This window comes from the organism of the source record quoted next (assembly GCF_019968955.1).
Source record: "MAG: Porospora cf. gigantea A chromosome Unknown PgA_NODE_65_length_48163_cov_334.912, whole genome shotgun sequence".
In the NCBI taxonomy this organism is placed as follows: Eukaryota; Apicomplexa; class Conoidasida; order Eugregarinorida; family Porosporidae; genus Porospora; species Porospora cf. gigantea A.
The window spans coordinates 14064-33597 of NW_027151823.1; the positions used below are offsets into that span (position 1 = coordinate 14064).

The 19534-nt window shown below is 55.0% G+C and overlaps 10 protein-coding genes across 17 annotated transcripts; 4 read left to right on the forward strand and 6 right to left on the reverse strand.

The window, feature by feature from the left end:
• Nucleotides 1–112: 112 nt before the first annotated feature.
• KVP18_002967 (uncharacterized protein) lies at nt 113–1634 on the reverse strand (the record flags this gene model as incomplete). Of its 3 annotated transcripts, XM_067954315.1 has the most annotated exons (3): nt 113–954; nt 996–1161; nt 1191–1634. In XM_067954315.1, 3 exons carry the CDS (start codon nt 1632–1634, stop codon nt 113–115), a joined length of 1452 nt encoding a protein of 483 aa, XP_067807055.1. The 3 variants fall into 3 exon arrangements, with proteins under 3 accessions (XP_067807055.1, XP_067807053.1, XP_067807054.1); XM_067954313.1 differs by lacking the exons at nt 996–1161; nt 1191–1634 and having other exon boundaries at nt 113–967; XM_067954314.1 differs by lacking the exon at nt 113–954 and having other exon boundaries at nt 1053–1634.
• Nucleotides 1635–2045: 411 nt separating this feature from the next.
• On the forward strand, nt 2046–3089 carry KVP18_002978 (uncharacterized protein; the record flags this gene model as incomplete). Its single annotated transcript, XM_067954340.1, has 1 exon — nt 2046–3089. One exon carries the CDS (start codon nt 2046–2048, stop codon nt 3087–3089), a length of 1044 nt encoding a protein of 347 aa, XP_067807076.1.
• A 27-nt stretch (nt 3090–3116) lies between these two features.
• Nucleotides 3117–8032, reverse strand: KVP18_002971 (uncharacterized protein; the record flags this gene model as incomplete). 3 transcript variants are annotated; one of them, XM_067954324.1, is made up of 4 exons in its annotated part: nt 3117–3341; nt 3371–4784; nt 4813–7754; nt 7781–8032. In XM_067954324.1, 4 exons carry the CDS (start codon nt 8030–8032, stop codon nt 3117–3119), a joined length of 4833 nt encoding a protein of 1610 aa, XP_067807062.1. The 3 variants fall into 3 exon arrangements, with proteins under 3 accessions (XP_067807062.1, XP_067807061.1, XP_067807063.1); XM_067954323.1 differs by lacking the exons at nt 3117–3341; nt 4813–7754; nt 7781–8032 and having other exon boundaries at nt 3347–4780; XM_067954325.1 differs by lacking the exons at nt 3117–3341; nt 3371–4784; nt 7781–8032 and having other exon boundaries at nt 4809–7442.
• Nucleotides 8033–8051: 19 nt separating this feature from the next.
• KVP18_002960 (uncharacterized protein) lies at nt 8052–9644 on the reverse strand (the record flags this gene model as incomplete). The annotated part of the gene is made up of 1 exon (XM_067954301.1): nt 8052–9644. The coding sequence occupies one exon, from the start codon at nt 9642–9644 to the stop codon at nt 8052–8054; it is 1593 nt and encodes a 530-aa protein (XP_067807041.1).
• A 205-nt stretch (nt 9645–9849) lies between these two features.
• On the reverse strand, nt 9850–10182 carry KVP18_002973 (uncharacterized protein; the record flags this gene model as incomplete). The annotated part of the gene is made up of 1 exon (XM_067954329.1): nt 9850–10182. The coding sequence occupies one exon, from the start codon at nt 10180–10182 to the stop codon at nt 9850–9852; it is 333 nt and encodes a 110-aa protein (XP_067807067.1).
• Nucleotides 10183–10414: 232 nt separating this feature from the next.
• Nucleotides 10415–12593, forward strand: KVP18_002957 (uncharacterized protein; the record flags this gene model as incomplete). Its single annotated transcript, XM_067954296.1, has 2 exons — nt 10415–11875; nt 11904–12593. The coding sequence occupies 2 exons, from the start codon at nt 10415–10417 to the stop codon at nt 12591–12593; spliced, it is 2151 nt and encodes a 716-aa protein (XP_067807038.1).
• Nucleotides 12594–12765: 172 nt separating this feature from the next.
• KVP18_002977 (uncharacterized protein) lies at nt 12766–12960 on the reverse strand (the record flags this gene model as incomplete). The annotated part of the gene is made up of 1 exon (XM_067954337.1): nt 12766–12960. The coding sequence occupies one exon, from the start codon at nt 12958–12960 to the stop codon at nt 12766–12768; it is 195 nt and encodes a 64-aa protein (XP_067807075.1).
• Nucleotides 12961–13056: 96 nt separating this feature from the next.
• KVP18_002963 (uncharacterized protein) lies at nt 13057–14847 on the forward strand (the record flags this gene model as incomplete). The annotated part of the gene is made up of 1 exon (XM_067954304.1): nt 13057–14847. The coding sequence occupies one exon, from the start codon at nt 13057–13059 to the stop codon at nt 14845–14847; it is 1791 nt and encodes a 596-aa protein (XP_067807044.1).
• A 43-nt stretch (nt 14848–14890) lies between these two features.
• On the forward strand, nt 14891–16535 carry KVP18_002980 (uncharacterized protein; the record flags this gene model as incomplete). 2 transcript variants are annotated; one of them, XM_067954345.1, is made up of 4 exons in its annotated part: nt 14891–15509; nt 15534–15903; nt 15932–16398; nt 16457–16515. In XM_067954345.1, the coding sequence occupies 4 exons, from the start codon at nt 14891–14893 to the stop codon at nt 16513–16515; spliced, it is 1515 nt and encodes a 504-aa protein (XP_067807081.1).
• Nucleotides 16536–19062, reverse strand: KVP18_002953 (uncharacterized protein; the record flags this gene model as incomplete). Of its 3 annotated transcripts, XM_067954289.1 has the most annotated exons (5): nt 16536–17071; nt 17100–17210; nt 17239–18889; nt 18918–18980; nt 19009–19062. In XM_067954289.1, the coding sequence occupies 5 exons, from the start codon at nt 19060–19062 to the stop codon at nt 16536–16538; spliced, it is 2415 nt and encodes an 804-aa protein (XP_067807031.1). The 3 variants fall into 3 exon arrangements, with proteins under 3 accessions (XP_067807031.1, XP_067807029.1, XP_067807030.1); XM_067954287.1 differs by lacking the exons at nt 17100–17210; nt 17239–18889; nt 18918–18980; nt 19009–19062 and having other exon boundaries at nt 16536–17027; XM_067954288.1 differs by lacking the exons at nt 16536–17071; nt 18918–18980; nt 19009–19062 and having other exon boundaries at nt 17186–18901.
• Between the last annotated feature and the right edge of the window lie 472 nt (nt 19063–19534).

Consider the following 19534-nt stretch of genomic DNA (forward strand, 5'->3'; position numbering starts at 1 on the left):
TTGAGATGACGACTTCGTAGTATCTTTCTGATGTAATCTACGTTCTTTAAACAGACGCTGGAAACTGATAAAAAGATACACATGAGACACCTAATAGCATTGACGGTGATACTTACAGTGCGTAGTGCTGTATTCGCACTCGCTCCTCCACCAGGCAGTAAAAAAGAGCGATGAAACTCCGCCTGTCAGAGTGGTTCAAGCTTAGCTCGTCCCCAAAGCCTAGGCAGGTGTCTCGGAAATTCGTCGCCACTGGCAACGTTCGCTTTACCTGTTTCCAGTGCTTCTCGGCCTCATCCATCAGAGCCAGCGCCTGTCGGTCACCAGCCAGACACTCTCCTAGCCCGGGGTCGTCGAGCAGGCGACGCCAACGGCTGCGGCACACCTCGTAGCTGTGATGGACCAGCCAATACTCGCGTGGCACGCTGTGAGGTCCACGCGGGCGTATAGGGGGTTCCTGAGGTACCGGAGGGGTCATTATGGGAGGTGAGGCCGTTGGAGGTGAGGCCGTTGGAGGTGAGGCCGTAGGAGGAGATGAGGCCGTTGCAGGAGGGGATTTCGCGCGCTTAGTACTCGAGGGTGGGGTCTTCGACCGACTTGTTAGGAACTCGAACCCAGACAACGCGTCAACGATGCGCTGTGCGTCGCCAGGATACTCCGCTTGACCCAGCTGTGGCCTCAGAGTGGCTACTCGTTTCAGTGCCGTGGTGATGTCAGACTCGTGCCCCCGAGAAGTCGCCGCCGCAGCAGCAGATTCAATTTCGGTAGCTCTTCTGTCGAACTCACCCACATATTCGTCCAAACTCCATCCCTCGAATCGAATGCCCAGATGGCATATCAGCTGCCTGTCGCTGTCATGCAGGGCAAGCTCGCCCTCGATGACGGGCTCAGCCTCGAGACCGCCCTTCAAATCAAACTGCACCGTGGCCAGCGAGCTGTGATGGTCTCGCACTAGCGCTGCAAGATTCATGAGAAGATTGGGCTAACGATAGACCTACTGAATGAAATTATGTCAGAGTTGTCCCCGATCTCAAACCTGTGATGGCTTTCTAAGTTCAGCAGGCTCCCGTCCGCGTCGATACCTCCGACAGGCAAGGAGTGAGACACAGTAGTGTCTCCGAGGTGGGTCTGCAGGTGAATTCCTGCGTTCGATATCCAGGAAGCCTGGATGACGTTGCCTCCCAAACTCCTACGTCCAGATTCTTAATATACCGAGCCGTCACCGATACGAACCTGTAATCCACAACCTCCTCTCCCGTAAGACAAACGCGAAGCGTGACGTGCACAGGGGTCATCATGCCCTTCAGATGGTGAACACTGGGCTCTCCGGCCTCTCCCAACTCCAGGACAGATCTGATGGAGGGGACCTCGGTAACGGGAAGTTGGAAGAGGTCCACTGGTGTCGTCTCGCCCGCCTTGACCGAGCTCAGCTGCAAGGTGATTTGTTCCTTGTCCATGTCCAGTGACTCAGTGATCCACTCAAACACGAAAGCATTATTGATGTGTGCCTGGCCCACGGAGACCGGCACCCTCGTCAGCTCACCCTCCTGTGAAAGCATGTTTATCTTGCCACAGACAACAACCCCGTCAGGTAGAGCCAACCCTATGGCGGTTTCGACGGACACCTTCAGTTGCATCTCCAAAATTTTTAGATTCTTTGAATATTTTGAAACGAAACGTTGCAGGTCCGTTCTGGCACATCTCTACTAATCAACGGGGTCAGCTGATCAGAAAGGGAATCATGAACCTCACACTGATTGTGGTGCAACACATGTGAACGCATCTTTCCGTTGCCGGCTGCACAGGCGGCGGAGGTTGCACGACTCAACGGCCGGGCTGCCGGACCTGTATCCTTTGCGGGGCTTTTTGCTTATTCCTCGCTTTTCATCACCATAACTCGTCATCCGCCAGAATCTTTCGTCAAAGTTTCCTCGCCTTTGCAGGAAACTATTCTCAACCTTACTCCTCAAGAGCTGTCCGATTTGGCAGGCAGGCCACTGTCTCAGTGTGATGTCGATAAAATCCGGATCAACGCTCACAACGTGTCCATGCTAGCAAGCGTAATGGAGAGCCTGGCGGCGGAAGACGCCAGCCAGTCCACCGACATTCACAGTTCCTCAGATATTGCCCTACACGAGAGCGTTTGCTCAGATATACTACCGAGTCGCAGTTCTGAAGAGCATTCTACCGAGTCCTTCCGAGCCGTTTCTACCGTGTCCGGGTGGCCTGACTTCGACAAGTCACTTCGCCTGCAACTCACAGCTCGTCAGGTTTCTGACTTGCCCGATGACGGATTCTATACAGCCAGGTCGACATCTGAGTCTCCGTCTGAGCTGGCGGCAGAGACGGCGGAGGCCTCCTTCGAAGTTGATGTCGGGGCGCAGCAGAGTCAGGAAAATTCTTTCCAGACCTCAGTTGAGCCCCACTTCACCCCTCGAGATAAAGGGGAAGATTCCTCCGAAGTCCCTTGTCACGCTAGCTCCGACACTACTATGTCCCAGAGGGTAGCAGCGCTGTTCGCGTCTCCAGAACCACTCCCCGAACCACCAGAGGACACAGAGGTCCCACCCCACCTGGCGACATTGCTGGAAGAGGTGGATGGGGAAATCCGTGTAAAGGAAACCGCCGTAGAACTTTTACAACTGCTCGAACAACTCGGCGAAACTCATTCGCTGGACGAGCTCGGCTGGACGCTGCTGGTGTCAGGCCAAACCGTCGAGAACGTGTTGGCCAACTTGCAGAAACAGATCGACGAGGAAGACATGGAGTCAGACTGGACTGACGAGGTCGACGACGACGCCGCCAAGAACAACAAAACCCATGTTCTGCCTACCCAGCCGCCACAGAGTATTCCAGTCGTCACCACCGCGAGAGCGAGCGTGTCGTCCCTGATATCGCAGGAACCACCTAAACTGAACATGTGTCGGCGGGTTGCGTGTTGGTACCTCGACCTCATGAATCGCGGCCCTAAGAGGCGAAAGGTGCTAAAGTATACCTGTGGGTATCGAGCGAAACCTCGACTACTGGATTGCTATGAGCAGCACCGGAGGAGACAGAAATACTTCGAACAGCAGGCCCGTCAAACTACATGATGTATCGTTTCGATAATTATAGGTTCGTCAGAAACAGATCTGCTGGCCTTGGGCGGATATTAGAACCGCTTCGACGTGTCTAAGAAGCGAGTCGTGATCTTCCACCTGGGTCAGCGGAAAGTCACGCACAATTTCATTGACGTGAAGCCATTTCAGAAGATGGGCCAAGCCAGCTGCGTCAACAACAGGGCTGGTGGACTTCATTAGGTCTGTCAGCCGCTCCTGCAGCCGCTCCAACTGGGGAAATGCTACCTGCATCAATTCACAGCGGCAGTACCCACTGCAATCCATGAGAAAAGCGTTGATGGCAGCAAAGGAGGAGGATCCGCCTTCTGCGGTTGTCGGCGCTGCTCAGCGCAGAGGGCTTCGAACTGCTCATCGCACGAGTCGATTTCGAGTGTGTCGAATGCGAGTCGCATGAGATTTTGCAGTACATCGGAGGCGCTGATAGGGAAGGCAGCATCGCGAATCCAGGTTGGAAGGGTGGCCCGGTAGAGATCTGGCTCCGGCAGGACGCGAAAACTTTTGGGAAGCTCGCTGTGGCCATCGCTCTCCGCATCGTACCAGGGCAGCAAGCAATTCTGTAGGAAATGACGGAAGGCGACGATTCGGCCGGGAACATACCCAACGCGAAGGTCCCGAGCACATGCCATGTAGTCCGTCGACAAGCGCAGGCGACTGCTCAGCGCCAGTCTGACGAGGCTACAAACCATATTGAGGTAAGCGAGTTCCCGTAGGAACGGCAGGAAGAAGTGCGGAGAGATTCCAGCTATGCCGTGACGTCGCGCTGAAAATTTGGTGAACAGCTGGACCAAGAAGGAGTCTGATCGCAAGTCCCAGAACAGCACAGGATCCAGGTGCAGAGACGACACGAACCCGCGAAAGGACGTCGCAGTAATCAACTGGGGCACATCCACGCCAGTGAGGTGGTTCCTTATCCGTTCCAGCAGAAGACGGATGCGCGGCGCTGACTTCAGAAGGCCCTGGTAGTCCTGGACGTCTCGGTACGTGACTGTTTCGAAGTGTCTCTCGACTTGCTGTCGGATGGCGGTGAGCAGGGGGCTAGCGCGCTGTCTCTCGCTTTCGTACGTCGCGCCTGTAAGGCGGCCCTTGACGATGGGCGCGAAGAGGCTAGAAGGGGCCAAAGTCAACGCGTCCTCGGTCTGCACCTTCTTAGTCCTCGTTGGAGGGTCTGGGACATACTCCGCGACGACTCTGTCCTCAAGTGAGTTCTCAAGAGCGTCAAGCTCCTGACGAAATTCGTCAACGTCAGCCCGAGCCTGTGAGACGCGGTTCACCTGCCAGGCTGTCCGGTGCTCCAGCCATCGCATCTCCAGCTGGTAAAGCATCATCTCGCCGGCAATGTCGTGCTGCTGGGCTGCCACTTCCTGGTTCCACTGGTGGAGCTGCGCTGAAATCTTCGCATTGAGATCGAGATAATCGTCAATGTTGTCGAATCTGCCGCGTTCCAGTTTGTCAAACAACTCCTGCAAAGCTGGCGTGCCGCTGCTCGAGCTCTGGTTCGTGACTCTTGGCCGGCTTGTTTTGCTGGAAGAAACCTTAGGCGGACTTCGCGTCCGTCCCCATTTTTTAAAAGTGGAGGATTCGGATGAGCTGGGCGATTCCTCAGCTACTCGCTCAGCAACCATCTTCGCACGCACGACGCAACTCACGCGTTCCTGACGCTCCATCGCCCTGCGTGTATCTCTCCTCCGCCGCTCACCGCATAGTTTCAATTGTCCGACTCAGCGCATCAATTTGGGTCACGACCCGCGCTTCCGAGTGCTCTGCCAGATTGGTGATGTCGTGTTTCACGTGACATACGAGGCTCCAGACGGCTTCTCGATCAAAGGGCTGGCCGCTATGCAGCAACTCCTCCAACGTCCGAATGGCTTCGTTGATGTCAGGTACGGTAGGAGGGGGACCGAGAACTGGTGGCTCCGCCTCCCAAACACGCCTCGCCGCTTTGAGGTACGGCTCCAGCTCCAAGAGGTTCGACAGCACCACGGTAATCGGAGTACAGCCCAGACGCGCTTCCCCGTAGTAGCAGTCAAGTGTTCCGATGCCTTCCTTGCTACAGGTCAACGGGCGGCACCACGCAGGCTCGTCTGGCAGGACCTCTCCTTCAGCATCAGCCGCCGTTTCCGACGCCAACCACAGAGCTTTATGCTGCATTCGTCTTGCTAACCACAGTTGGCGAAGCGTCTCGGCCTTTTTGGGGTCTCGCATCATTGCCAGCTGCAGAGTGTTGATCGGCACCCTGTAGGTTATGTCGAAGGAGCCCTGTTCGTTGTCAACGACGTCGACGAGGCGGACAAGACCAGTTGCCGTCACCTTAAGCGGACAGCCAGTAACTTGAACTTTGTTGCCGTAGATGTCACAAGCTTCCAACGAGAAGCGATTCGTCGTATTCGGTATCTCGACGACTTTCAAACACTTCGCAAGAAGCGGCGCTGAAACGTCTCTGTCTAGGGCGATGGACGACTCGCCAAACACTAGCCCAACCAGCGCTCCGTACTCGATGGCGGAAGGCGTACCTGAGGCCTGCACGCATCCGTCCAGAACGCCTCCAGGAGCGTCTATCGAGAACATTGCCGAATCGGCAAGAGCGGCGCTTACGATGACATCAAACGGGCTGCCAGCTATCGATTCCGCTGCCATCAGCACGTGCATGCGGTAGGAACCTGACTTGGAAACGACATAAGTCACTCGAACGGTGCCGTCCGCCTTGTCTATGGCTTCGTATGAATAATTGACGTCTCCTTCGAACTTCAATGAGGGAGGGGGGTCCGGCCGTCGAACTGCCTCATCGTTTGTGGTGCGTACGTGGACGACGAACGTCGTCTCCTCGCCAGCTCGGGCTGCCTGCAAACCCTCACCCACAGCAAGACAGCGCAGCGGATCGACGAGTTGCACCGCCTCCTCGGAAGACATGTCGGAGGCCGTTTCAGATTCGGATATACGCTCGAAAGTAAGCGGCTCCAGCGCGTCTGATGGTACGGAAGAGCCCGAGGAGAGCGCGCCTCTCGGCGTTGCCACAACAGGCTGCCCAGGAGCGGGGTTGTCTCTGGTCCTGGCCAGCAGATCTGCACGAGAATACGGCTGCAACAGGGGATTTCGGCCTGCACACGCGACTTCTAGCTCTGCCAACCCGGGGTAAAGGTTCGGGGGCATCATGAGATGTGTAGGCATCGTGTGGAACGGTCTTCGATCCCCATACAGCGGCCCTTCCATGTGGCGCCTCGAGTATTGGGGCCCCGAGTTGCAGAAGTGCCGAATGGCCTCCCGGTAAGCTTGAGGAGCAGCGAATACCCCGTGTGCGGGTACTGGTGACAGGAACAAATTCACTGAACCGACTTGCTCTGCCGCAGATAACTCTACGCAAGACAGCCTATCCAGTTTGTTCAGAGCGCTGGTTATGGGCACTTCGGTGGGAAGCCCTCGCAGATAGCCGTCCCAGGCTCGAGAGACCTCGGCTGGAACGGCTCTCAACGGCAGCTGGTAATTGAGAAATCCGTCAGGAGTGCCGTCCCAAACACACAAGAGATCGAGAGCTGCACTGGAGACGCCAACAGGATTGCCGTCCACAAACATCGCGAGGTGGAGGGATGGGAGGGTCGCAGGGAACAACAGCACTTCTCGTTCGTCAGAAACGGCCACTGCTGATTTGAATCCGCAACTGGCTCCAGCCTGCGGCACGACAGAGCCGCGAGCCTCTATAACTCTGCTGTCCCATTCCTGTGGCCGAAACGGGGGCAATGGAAGGACACCATCTTCGACGTCGAAGGCGACGGCTTCGCTGGACCAGAAAAAAGCCAGTTCGAGCTTCCCACCTGGAGCGTCCTGCATCCCGCGCACGTCCATAACGTAGCAGCGTACGCCCTTGGCCAGCGTAAGTCTCGTCAGATTGGGGAAGGCCGCAGTCAGCGCGGGTTTGACCTCCTGACGCAGCCTTACCACACCCAAGGCCAGGTCTGCCGTGCTACGCTGGCCCAAGTTCTCGCTTTGCTCGTCCATCTCCAGCAACAGAACAGCAGGCGAGTCACATGGGCGCAGCCCTCGGCAGTGCGAGTCTAGCACCAACCTTAGTACATCGTGCTCGAGCAGGGGTCGTGGGGTGATTGCCGCATGCAGCCGCTGCTCTGTGAAATTCACATCGTAAGCCATCCCTGGTGGCGGACCCTCCGGAACGACACAAGCAGTGTACAGTGGAAACAGCTGGAACCGGCCGATACACGGTCCTCTGGACACTTTCACACGAGAACCCTCAAACCGATAGTCATTGGTAGCCGACAAACGACGCCACCAGGTGTAGGTGTTCTCATCGGGGCACCTGTACCGCTCGATCGCCATAGAGATGTCGAAGTCTGGAATGAAGACAAGCGTAACGAACACGACCGTAAGGTCGGGAGGGGCGTGGCGTATCACCAGAGTCGTATCAAAGTCTACTTGGAACACTCGCGAGGCCGCAGTCCAACGGACGGCTGCAGCTCCGCTCACTCTCTGCCCCAACGCGAAGTGGTCTACTTCTCCAGCGAAAATGGAAAGGATTTGCAGCGGGTCCTCGCCTGCTAGCCAGGCCACCGCCACACAACAGCCCTTGGCAAGAGAGCGACAGAGATGTTCGTCTCCAATCACTAAGCTACGCACGCTGCCAATACGAACCTCTGTTGGAAGCTCCCAACACTCACTACACCGTCAGCCCTCCACCTGATTTGGGCGGGTTTTACTGATGCGGAAGGTGGCGGAGTTACTTCTGTGTAAGACGTCGAAGATTTTCTGGAGGACTCCGAAATGACACTGGACGACATGGAAAAAACCACGGGAGACGCAACCTCCGTTGGTTCAGGCAAATCTATGGTCTGGACCTCCTCCATAGTGATCGAGGCCTGCTCCAGAAACTCTGGTCTACCACGGATCCGTCTCGCGAACTTCTTTAACATTTCCGGTCACAACAAAAAATTAATGCCGCCATATCTTAAGGATGCGGTCCTTCGACCCGCTGCACACTCTAGCCCCGTCAGGGGACCAGTCGATGGCGTAAACCTCGTCGGCGTGACCAGGGAGGTCTTCCAGTAGCCTCTTCTCGCGGACGCTCCACAGCTTCACGGTTGAGTCCGCGCTGGCAGAGACGAAGTGCCGGGAATCCGCCGCCCACGACACCTGGTAGACGCGCTGGACGTGGCCTCTGAGCGTGTGGATGAACTTCCCCGTTCTGCCTTCCCACAGGCGGACGCTCTTGTCAAACGCGGCAGAAGCGATGTATTTTCCATCTGGCGAGAACCGAATGCAGTTCACAGTCTGCTGGTGACCCGTCATACGGTTCACTGGCTTGCAGTCGGCGTGCGGTGCCCAGAGGAACAGAGTGTTGTCATCCGAGCAAGACGCCAGCCTCTCCATGCCCACGTCCTTCAAAAAATCCTCATAGCGTTTTCTCGCGACAGCTTTCTTTTCGTCTTCGCCGGTGAATTCTCTACGGCCTGAGTGGTCGAAGCAGCCGGTTCTTAGTACGTAATCGCTGTTCAGAGCCAGAGAGTTAACCCAGTGAGCATGACCTTTCAGCTCTTTGATCATCGTGCCAGTGCTGGCGTCCCACATCTTTACGCTGGTGTCTCTCGAGGCAGTGAACACGGTGCCTTCGTCGCCCCCAATACCCGACCAGCGAACCTGCGTGATTGGTTTGGTGTGGCAGGATAGGGTGAATACTTTCAGACCAGACGTGGCGTCGTATATGACGGCCGTCGCATCACCGCAAGCCGTGACGAGCTTCGCGGATGTCTTCCACAAATGAAGTGGTTGCCAGCACAGGTCAGTGATAGGCTTCTTGTGACCTTTCAGCAGTGTGAAAGGCACAGGACATACAGCGGGAGGCGTTTTCTTGCGAGTCGAGGCGCCCTTAGGCGCTGCGGATGTCTTAATGCGCTCGGAAACTCTCCAGATCCTCACGTCCCCAGCCATATCGCCAGAAGCAAGTAGCTGAGCGTCCGGTGACCACAGGACCCTCAACACCCAGTGCTTGTGCCCCGTAAGCGTCACCTCAGGAGTCTCTGTGTGCAGATCCCATAAACGAATGGTAGTGTCCCCGCTGCCGCTGGCCAACCGTGACCCGTCTGGCGAGAACTCCACCGTAAGGATAGCCTCTTTGTGGCCCTCAAGAGCCGCAGTGCAGCGACTCACCGGTCGGATCTTGAACTTAGCCAGAGGAAAGTACTTTACGGGCACAACGTTCTCCGTGTTGATCTTGTCGAGAAACGTGGGATGGTTGAAGATATCGAAGAGACTCCCAGTGATCTCAGCTAACGGAAGAGGTTTGCCGTCCAAGTTAACGGGCTCCAACATGAATGTGAAGGCGTCGTGCTTCTCATCAGTCGACAAAAATCCCTGAAGAAGCTCCCCGAACTGGTCCGCGGTGGTCGATAACGGCAAATCCAGAGTCGGGCCCACAGGGTTCCCATCCGGACAGGTGAATTGCACCATAACATTGCGGTCTGGGTCTTCCTCTCGACGTCGCTTCTTTATTACAGGCACATTTGAGATTCTGTTGAGCACCACCATCAGCAATTCACAATTAAACAACGCTGGAGTTGTAGGTTCGTGGTGACAGCGGCGGTTCGCCGACAGTAGTGAAGTGCCCCCGGAAGGGGATGAACGGTGCCTGTTCGTGGGACGAGGTCGATGCAGTGTCATCGGTGATCTGTACTACAGAATGGTCATGGCTTGTGAGGATTCGGTTGGCAACAATGAGATTTAGGATCTGATTTCACCACCCTGATTGACTCACTGCAGACACCACATCTAGTACTGACAACGAAGACAGTGTGAGCCAGAGGCGAGAGAGCTCGGCCCACTGCTGACCTGCAGCTTGGGAGATTAAGGTCATGAGGAAAATGCTAGAACCGATCATACCCAAAAAAGCTAAGTACAATATCGCAGTGAGTACTCGGGTCTGCTGTGACAGCGCCTTGAGGCTCACGTTTGGGGAGGCCAGGAATGTCATCCAGCATATGGCGTTGGGCACCAGCAGCAGCGGCGTCGTGTACTCCTGGCTCCAGAAATGCGCCACAGATAGCGTAGTCGTGATCAGCAGCAGCATGAATGCGGCCGGACGCCATTTTTCATACACGTCTTTCCGTAGCTCTTGCGGAAAGAGCACACCCGAGAACTGATGCGTGATTGACACAGAGTTCTACCAGACTGATCCACCAACGTTCAGCGCTGTCAAGCTGCTCAAGAGTCATGCTGAATTTTAGTCACCAACAAATCAGATGTGAACTGGCACTAAAAACGCCATTTATGCTCTCCAGGTTGCGCTAATCCTAGACAAGATGAAGGCGCATATGGACGAAACAGAACTGAGATCGGACGCCCTGGCGTTTGAGCCTACGCGCGCTGCTTATCACGGCGGCAAATCCACAGATCCCAGCGACTGGAACACATCTGCAAATGAGTTTGTACCTGGCAGCAGCTTCGACGAAAGTCGAGATGTCTCCGTGGAGACACCGGTACCGAGCGCTAAGAATTGTTGGATGAAGCGGAGTGGTGCCGCGATTGTTGCGGCCAAGGACGACACACCTGTACCTCGAAAGGAGAAACAACGCGAGAGGCCACAGAGGCCTAAAGAACCTCGCAGCGAACAGTTTGAGAAACACCGGAACTTTGCGCCAGAGAAAGCCCCTAACAGGAGCTTCAGGCGAGATGATTGCCACCAGGAGGTCAGTTCCGGTCGAGACCGTGAGAGGTTCCCAACTCGGGGGGGAAAGGAGTTTTCAGGCGGAAGAGGCCAAAAAAGACATCCCCCTACACCAACGGTCCAGCCGCCTCCACAACCAGCGGTTTCCATCCCTCCTCCGATGTTCTATCCTCCCCTGGAGCCGGTCGTAGCTCCGCTGCCGATGGAGGCTGCGGTCCCCGAAAAAATGCAACCCTCTTTGTATCGACTTGAGAAGGATGAGCGCGAACGCCTGGATCGTTACCGAATCGCGAACGTCGTGTACGACTTTCAAAGACCCGCGATGATGGAAGTCCCCAGGTCTGCCGAACCTACTAAGTCGACCGTACCTGCCAACGCTACGAAGCCGACTGAAGCTTCCAAGCCGACTGAAGCTTCCAAGCCGACTGAAGCTTCAAAGCCGACTGAAGCTACTAAGCTGGCTGAAGTTACTAAGCCGGCTGAAGTTACTAAGCCGGCTGAAGTTACTAAGCCTGCTGAAGTTACTAGGCCGGCTGAAGCTTTTAAGCCGACTGAACTGCATGTGCCAGCACCGGAGGTGGTGCCGGTACGTCTGGAGAGCATACCTGAACCAGTTATACCCTTAGCGGCGGTTCCCAAGGTAGTCGAGTCACCTGGAGGCCTCGTGAAACTGTCCCCTGAAATTTCCCCTCAAGGAAAGGTGGAAACCTGCGACTCTGCGCAACTTACAGAGCTCGGTGTCGTTGCCTTATTGAGGTACCGTCGAGCCGTACCAAATGACGACGAGTACGCTCAGGAGTTGTTCAAGAATCGCCCACCAATCATGTCCGACAGCTCCTACTCCCAACCTACGGCCTGGCCTCAAAGTCCGATCAATTCTCGAAACAGCATGAGTCGTGAGGACTCCTTCGCTCGCAACAAACCCTCCAAGCCTCAGAAGCCCCGGGTAAACAATAACAGAGACAGGCCTAAGCAAAGACAGGCAGGCCGCTCCCCAGTTTCCGGGCCCGTGAGATCAGCACCTCCAGCCATTATCGATCCAAAGCTGATGGACGACGAGCTGAGGCACAAGAAAATCAGGGCGACCCTCAACAAAGTAGGCCAACGTCTCACCTGTCACGCAGCTATCTCGTACGAATGTAGCTCGCATATACAACAAGATCCAGGACCTTATCGTCGTCACCGGCGACGTCGATTTCCTTCTAGACTTCCTTATATCAGCTGCGTTTAACCAGCATGAGATGGTGCCATTGTATCTCGCTCTGGTTCACAAGTTGGGTGTCCGCACTGGAACGGACGAAACAGCGGTCCAGAACTTCAAACGGCGGTTCCTCACCGCCTTTCAGTTGGCTTTTGAGGGCTTGGTCCTGAGCATTATGACAATGGAGGTGGATCTGGAGCATGAGAAGTTGGTGGAGCTGCAACTGAGGCACAGAAAGCGGCTCATTTGTGTGGCCAAGTGTGTTGCCTGTGCGCTTGTGTCAAAGGTGCTACCTAGGAAGGCCATTTCGCCAGTCATCGTGACGCTTTGGGATTCCTACACCAATGACAAGGTGGATCCACGGTTGCGGTCTTTCCTGGCGGACTCGATCACAGAGTTCCTTCTGTGTTTCGATTTTAGCAGGACCGACGAACTGAGCACATTCGTACTGAAGATCAAAGAATACGTAGAGGATTCTAGCAATGCAGTAAACAAGCGGGAGCAGCTTGTGTTCAGGGACCTCTTTGATAAGCTAGGCTCCGACAGCAGGTCCCCCGACGACACGTCAATTCGAGTTCTGTATAGTGTGATGGAGGACCTAAAGGAGTGCTAGTAACGCCACCAGTCGTGATCCGCGCTTAGGCGGGTGAGCGCTTCCAGGTACGTGTCGCAATAGCTCTTGATCTTGCCCCCACTGAAGATAGCAGTGTTAATCTTTCCCCCGCAACTGACTGTGCTCTTGGTCTTGTCTGTCAAATCCCACGTCTGAGGGTTTTTTGCCTGTGTCAAGTCGTATTTCCGCCCACATCTAGGTTATGCTCAGCCAACCAGGCCTCGTACGTGCTACTGTCACACCGGCAGCTGTACGGGTAGTCGATGGCCACCATGCTTCCGAGCCAAAAGACGGCGTTGTCCCCATTTGCATGGATGCCCAGATTTTGCCCCAGCGCGGGGACTAAACATAGCGCTATGCTAATCATGCCATTTGTCAAGAAACACGTGAGGCTGACCGATTTGAAGTGTGCTTCAACTGGAATTCAGCACTACGCATGTGAGAATTTCCGATTTTTCCAGACATGCTCGCGCTTCCGCTTTCGTTCGGTGGTCCCGCCGAAGTCTTGTCTGGCTTCAGCCTAGTACCTGGTGTGCGACTTGAACCCGCTGGACGAGCCTTTCACGCGAAGGCATTGTCGACTGTAGGTGAGCGTAGGCGGTCTGTGGAGGAGAGAAGTTTCGACTCGACTCCTACGTCCGACGATCATGTTTTCGAGAAGTGCACGCGCGATAAGGCGCGTGCGCAGATTGGCGCGTCCAAATTGAAGGAGGTCGTTGACAGAGAAGAAACGCTCTACGAGACTCTGGAGGTGGATCCCACCTCAACGATGGACGACATCAGAAGGGCCTATCGCCGACTCGCGTTGAAGTATCACCCTGACAAGCAAGACGGTTCCGAGGATGAGGAGCTGAAGCAGAAATTTTTGGCTATCCAGCTCGCTTATGAGTGGCTCTCCGACATAGCCACCCGGAAGCAGTATGACTCCAACCTCCCCTTCGATGAAGCGATGCCCAAGGTCAAGACCATCAATGACTCCACCTTCTTTGACATCTTTGGGCCGCTCTTCGACTCCAATGCGCGGTTTTCCGTCTATCGGCCGGTACCGTCGCTGGGCACTGAGGAGTCCACGATTGAAGAGACTAAGAAATTCTACGACTTCTGGATGATGTTTCAGTCGTGGAGGGACTTTTCGATTCACGACGAATATGATCTGACGGAAGCGGAATGCCGCGAGGAGAAACGCTGGATGGAGCTCGAGAATAAAGCGATTCGTCAGAAGTATGAGAAAGCAGAGCACGCGCGTGTAAGGAAGCTTGTCGATCTGGCGCATAAGATGGACCCGCGCGTTCGCAAGCAGAAGGCAGAGGAAGCTGCTCGTCTGCGTGCTATCAAGGAGACTAGACAGCGAGAAGCCGAGGAGAGACAGCACAAAGAGAAACGCGCTGTTGAAGAGAAGAAACGCGCTGAGGCCGAGGCCCGCCAACGCGCTCTAGACGCTGAGCGGCAGAAACGCCAAGTAGCTGCCCTAAAGGCGCAGGAGGGTGCGAAGTTATTTGAGCGCGCTGAAGCTGTCCGTGGCGTATTTTTGACTGCCGACGAGCTGCATCCTGTGGACTTGGAAAGCATGTTTCGGTTCCTTAGCCGTGAGGAGGCATTGGAGTTCGCTGTGGAGCTGGAGAACCAGACTGAGAAGCTTGGAGCGGAAACGGTGTTCCACGTTCTTAAGGATCGCGTCGACCAGATTAAGAACCAGTTAGAGGAGGAGAAGCGTCAACGGGCTGAGGAGTTCCGCCGAAAACACGCCGTTGGCGGCAGCAAAGAGCTGGAGGCTCGCAGAGTGCAGGCCAGCGACGAGTGGACGCCAGCAGAGCTAGCGCTACTTGCCAAGGGCTTCTCCAAATTCCCTGGTGGCACCCCCAACCGATGGAAGCTTGTAGCCAACATGATTCGTACCAAGACAGTCGAAGACGTCATCAAGAAGTCTCGGCAGCTGTCTGAAGGCTCGTCGCTGAAGGCCGTTTCTGCCAAACTGAGCAAGAACACGATGCAGCAATTCGTTGAAGAGAACAAGAATTGCCTCAAGAAGATCGACTCGCCGCTCGACGTACGCGGTGTGGCCGACAACGAAGACGGATGGAGCTCGGAGCAGCAGGCGTCTTTAGTGAAGGCCCTGCAGAAGTTCCCCAACACTATGCCGGCGAAGGAGCGATGGCAGTCAATCGGCAAGGAAGTGGATGGCAAAACGTCCAAGGAGTGTCTAGCGAAGTTCAAGAGCATTCGTGAAAAGTTGATTCAGGCGAAGTCCTCTTGACTTAACTCGTAGTCGCAGTAGATGCATCTAAAATCGACTCAATATGGAAGATGATATGCTTCGAGCAAAATTGGAATCTGTGAGGCTCACTGCCGAGGAGAAGCGGGTGGAGCTTCTGCCGTTCATCTCCTCTACCGTTGAGCGCGCTGTAATAGAACCTTTACTCGAGGTCGTTGGCCGGACAGATTTCATAGTGAGCAGCGACTCCAGCTGTGACCCGAACGTCCGATGTCAGCACTGCGACATCTTCAGGGAGTGCGCCACGACCGCGGAGACGGACCCGTTGTTGCCAGAGGTAGCTGAACGTGGCAAGGTGTCCCCAGAGATCGCAGCAAAGCTGTTCGAGGCCGTGTTCTCACACGAGTGTTCTCCACGAGATCACGCTCGGTGGTTTAGCCACGCGTTCCTTTTTTACGACTTTCCTTCCTGGGGCCTGCTGCAGCTCCATAGTGGCCCTTGCGGCCTGCTGGCAGCCGTTCAGGTGTGGTTACTCAGGTGGCTGTGGTTTGGTTGCGAGGAGCAGTGTCGACTTCCTTCTTTTCATCGAGGGATTGCAGAACTGGCCACTGACGAGAAGTGGGTGACCAAGCTCCGCCTGCGCCCCTGCGTACAAGTCGTGCGGCATGCCTTGATAGAGGCTCTGGTATCCATCTTAGCTCAATGTAAGCGCTCGCCACATTTTGTAGTTTGTCGCGTCCCCCCCGTCGACTTCGTCCAGGATGAGACAGCCTACCGCGACAACTTCGAGGTTGAGTACACTAACTTACCCACGGAGGAGGACGCTCGTAGGTTCTACGCTCTGCATAGCGAGCAATTCCTGGAATCGCCTACCGCGCTGCTGTCGTTCTTAATTTCCGTCACGCTGACAACAGGTATTACTCAGATGCGAGAAGATATGGACTGCTTTGGGGATGGTTACCTCATTCGGACATTTGGTCACTGCTCCCAGGAAATGGTGAACCTCCTGCTTACAGGCAGAGCAGTTTCGAACATTTTCAATGGCAGTCGCCAGTTTCTGGCTGAGTCTGGCCGACAGGAAGAGAATCTAACGTTGCAGTGGGTGCTTCCGAAAAATATTAGCCAGCGGAATCGGACGCCGAACTTGCGTCGGTCTACTCGCAGATGTGGAAACGCAACTACTGGCGGAAGTCGGATCTTACTTCAAGTGCCCTTTCTTTCCGTTGTGGGTTCTGGCCAAGGCATCCCACTACTCGACCTTCCTTGGCGTTGATCTCCGTCTGAACGACGATTTTGGCGTCTTACACGCACGAGATTGGGGTCTCAAGGCCTTCGACCAGTTCGATAGCGCGCGCTCGGGCATGCTGGGGTCCGACCAGGTGCAGCTTCTCATCAACAAGCTCGGACTTCATACCTTTGACTGGGGTATTGTGGAAGACAATCTGCTTCTGAGGTCAGATTTCATGAACTACTGCGTTCGTCAGCATGAGATAACGCACCCAAAGCAGCTGACTTCCCTACCGCCAGAGGAGTGGGACATTCTTCTCTACGACGGCTTGGACCAGCGTCACCCCCTAAACCGATACCGATTACGTCTCTCTATGTGCCCTGATGACCGAAACGTTGAACTGGGCGCGCTGGTTGCTACTAGGTGGGCTGATGGAGTGTCTGTTACCTTTTGCGGCGAAGCGAAATCTATGGAGGATATGATGTTGCCACCGGATTTGTGATCACGAAGGCTTCGCTGTTGTGGTGGTGGTGGACTCCTTGGAGTCTGGCTTAACCTCTGTGGGTTTCTCTGCAGGGGCTGGCGTCAGCTGTGGCATTGGGCTGGGAGGGGTGACCAGCTCAGGGTTTGAAGCTGCTATCTCAGCCACAACATCTTCTTGCTTCTTAGCATTTTCGGTCGCCTCCAACTTCTTGTCGGCCTTCTTCGCCTCATCTTCTTTGTCCTTGAGCTTCGCATGCTCCTCATGATGCCCGTACAGCTCATCGCAGCACATACACGCGGGGGCAGGCTCGGCGCATGGGTCTTCGTTTTCGTTACCCAGTGTCTCCCTATTCTTCTTCAACTGGGCGTCAATACAGTCTTGTTTAGCCTTATCCTTGGTCTCAGCCTTCTGAGCCTCCTCAATTTCGACTGCCATGTCAGAGCATGCGGCTGCATCGCTGTCTTCCTTCTTCGCCTGTTTCTCCAATTCCTGTGGTGGCGGCAACTCCATTTCTGCTTCTTTTAGGGTTTTCTTAGCCTGTTTAGCTTCAGCAACTGCGTTGTGCCCTCTGGCCACCCTCACTATCACATCCCAAGTCGATTTGCTTTTGAATCAAAGACTTCAGCATGTCCTGCTCAACCTTACTCGCCTGAGCGCTGGTGGCAGCATCAGCTATTGCCTTCTTGACGTTTCCTGCATGAGACGCCAGTGACTGAGTTACCTAAGTCCTGGGTGGCCTCGTTGGCGTCCTCGAGCGACTGCTTCAATTCAGCTTTAGCCTTCTTCGCAACCTTCGAATGGACATCCAGCTTCTTCTTCGCGGCTTCCGCCACGTCTGCCAACTGATCGGCTTCCTTCTTGGCGTTAGACATCTTCTGGGCGGCTTTACGCGCAACGATTTTAGCTGCCTCAGCGTCGCTCTTCATGCCGTCGACAGCATCCTCCATCTGAGAGGCTGGGTCGGGTGGGGTGCCTGCTTTCTTTTCCTCCTTTGCCGGCTCAGCTGGCTTTGTTCCTGGAAGGTGAATGCCGGGCAGGCTCATGAAGACTGCACTGGCCTTCGATTGCAGGTACGATATCATGCTCGGCGCGGCAGCGGCGTCGAGCTTGGACTGGACGTGCGCCTTAGTCGCCGCCTGTGCCTTGAGTTTAGCGCTTTGATTGGCCATTGACTGAACCACTTTGCTCTTTCGGATGTCCGCGGCCTTCTCCTTCATCTTTTCGCCCAAGACCTTCATCTTGTTCTGAGAGGTCTTGAGATCTTCGTCTGTTTTTGCCACGTTGGCGTTTGCCTGGTCGGTTAGGACGTTAGCAGCATGAATCTTCTGTTTGAGGTCCTTCCCGTCCTCCGTTGCAGATTCCAGTTGGGTTTTGGCTTGCTGGGCGCTTTGTTCTGCTGCGGCGCCAAGGATGGCCATTTTTTCCTTGGTGGTGACGGCGCTGCTAAGCTGACTCTGGAGCTTCTGCATCCGTTTCTTGAGCTCAGGGCTCATATTCTCGCTGACAAGGCCGTCACCACCGGAGATGAAGCCGCTCATAGCAGCCAGCTTGTCGCATTCCTCTTGCTTGATCTGCTCATCAGTGAGGGTTTCGGCAGCCTTCATCGCACCTTCCAGGTTGTTGGCCTCCGCCTGATCGACCGCCTTCTCTTCGATTAGGCCTGGGTCGGGCAGTTCTTGGGCTTGTTTAAGGCCCTCGTCCGCCTTCTTGTCGTCGTCCAATTCACACTCCAACTTCGCCAACTCATCCTCGTCGGCTGACAGCTGATCATTCGAGAGTTGTGACTGCATCGTGGCGATCTTCAAAGCCTTAGCTCTGTCAGTGACGTCTGCGATTTTCTTCATCTTGGTGGCTATGCACCCTGCTTTGTCTTCCTCCTGTATCATCTGCTTCTTTATTGGCTCCACCGCGTGCGCCTCCTCCTGTTCCAACTTCTCGAGCTCTCCCTCGTCTTCCATATCTGGCTGGTGCACACTGATCGCTTTTGCACGGTCTGCAACGTCTTGCATCTTGTCCATTGCCAGCTGGTCTTCGATGTCAGCCAAGTCACTTTCGGCCTGGGCAACCTGGTCTGAGCTGGATGCCTCATCACCTCCGACCAGAGCCTTCGCTCGGTCTGCCACGTCCTGTATTTTGGCATCTCTCAGCGCTGATTCGAGCGCCTTCTCCTCTTCCTCAGTGTCCGGCTTGTCACTTCCGACCAGAGCTTTTGCTCGGTCTGTGACATCTTGTATTTTGGCATCTTGTGCTGATGTGTTCGGTGCGGGAGTGGTTTTTTCCGCTTCATCCTTCGACGTGTCGTCTGAGATGCCGGTATCATTCATCAGATCGCCGATCTGCTTGTTTACTCGATTCTGCTGAGTTTTTTTTATCTGGGTCTGCATAGTGTTAGCTGCTCACATCATCTCGTATCTGCTTCACTTTCTCGTGAACACCATGCCTTGCCAAAAGCTGTTCTGACGCCTGAATCTTTCTAACATGACCAACACACTTGTGAGTTGATTGCGTGGATCACTCCCAGCAGAAGCCACAAAATCCTGCCCATGATGTATCTGCCGGTGAAAATTTCAAATGGCTTTACAACAGACAGACATTCGTACCATCGTCGGGTCACCTGGGCCCGCCAAGCCTACCATCAGGCTCTCTTTCAGGGCAACCCTTGCTACTGGTTATGAGTTTCCAAGCAGCGGAAGTATATTCGGGCCACAGCACCGAAGACGCCCCCAAAGCCGTCAAGATTCTACCAGTCTCTTTCATATACTGATCAAGATGGCGCACCAAGCTACTTTGATTTCCCTTCAGGTGCGTCCTGTGATAACTGCTTCAGTCGCAGTCCTGTGATTACGGTGAATGCGTGTGTCTTGCATTCTTCTGCAGATCCCTTACAGAGCGACGTTAGCAGCAGCTCCCCGTCAACTCGAATGCGGCTTGAAGACCAGTGGGTTGTGCCAGGCGCTATTGGTACTCCGTTTACTACTGACTGCCCGTTAGCTTGAACATAGGCGGTGCTGTCTACG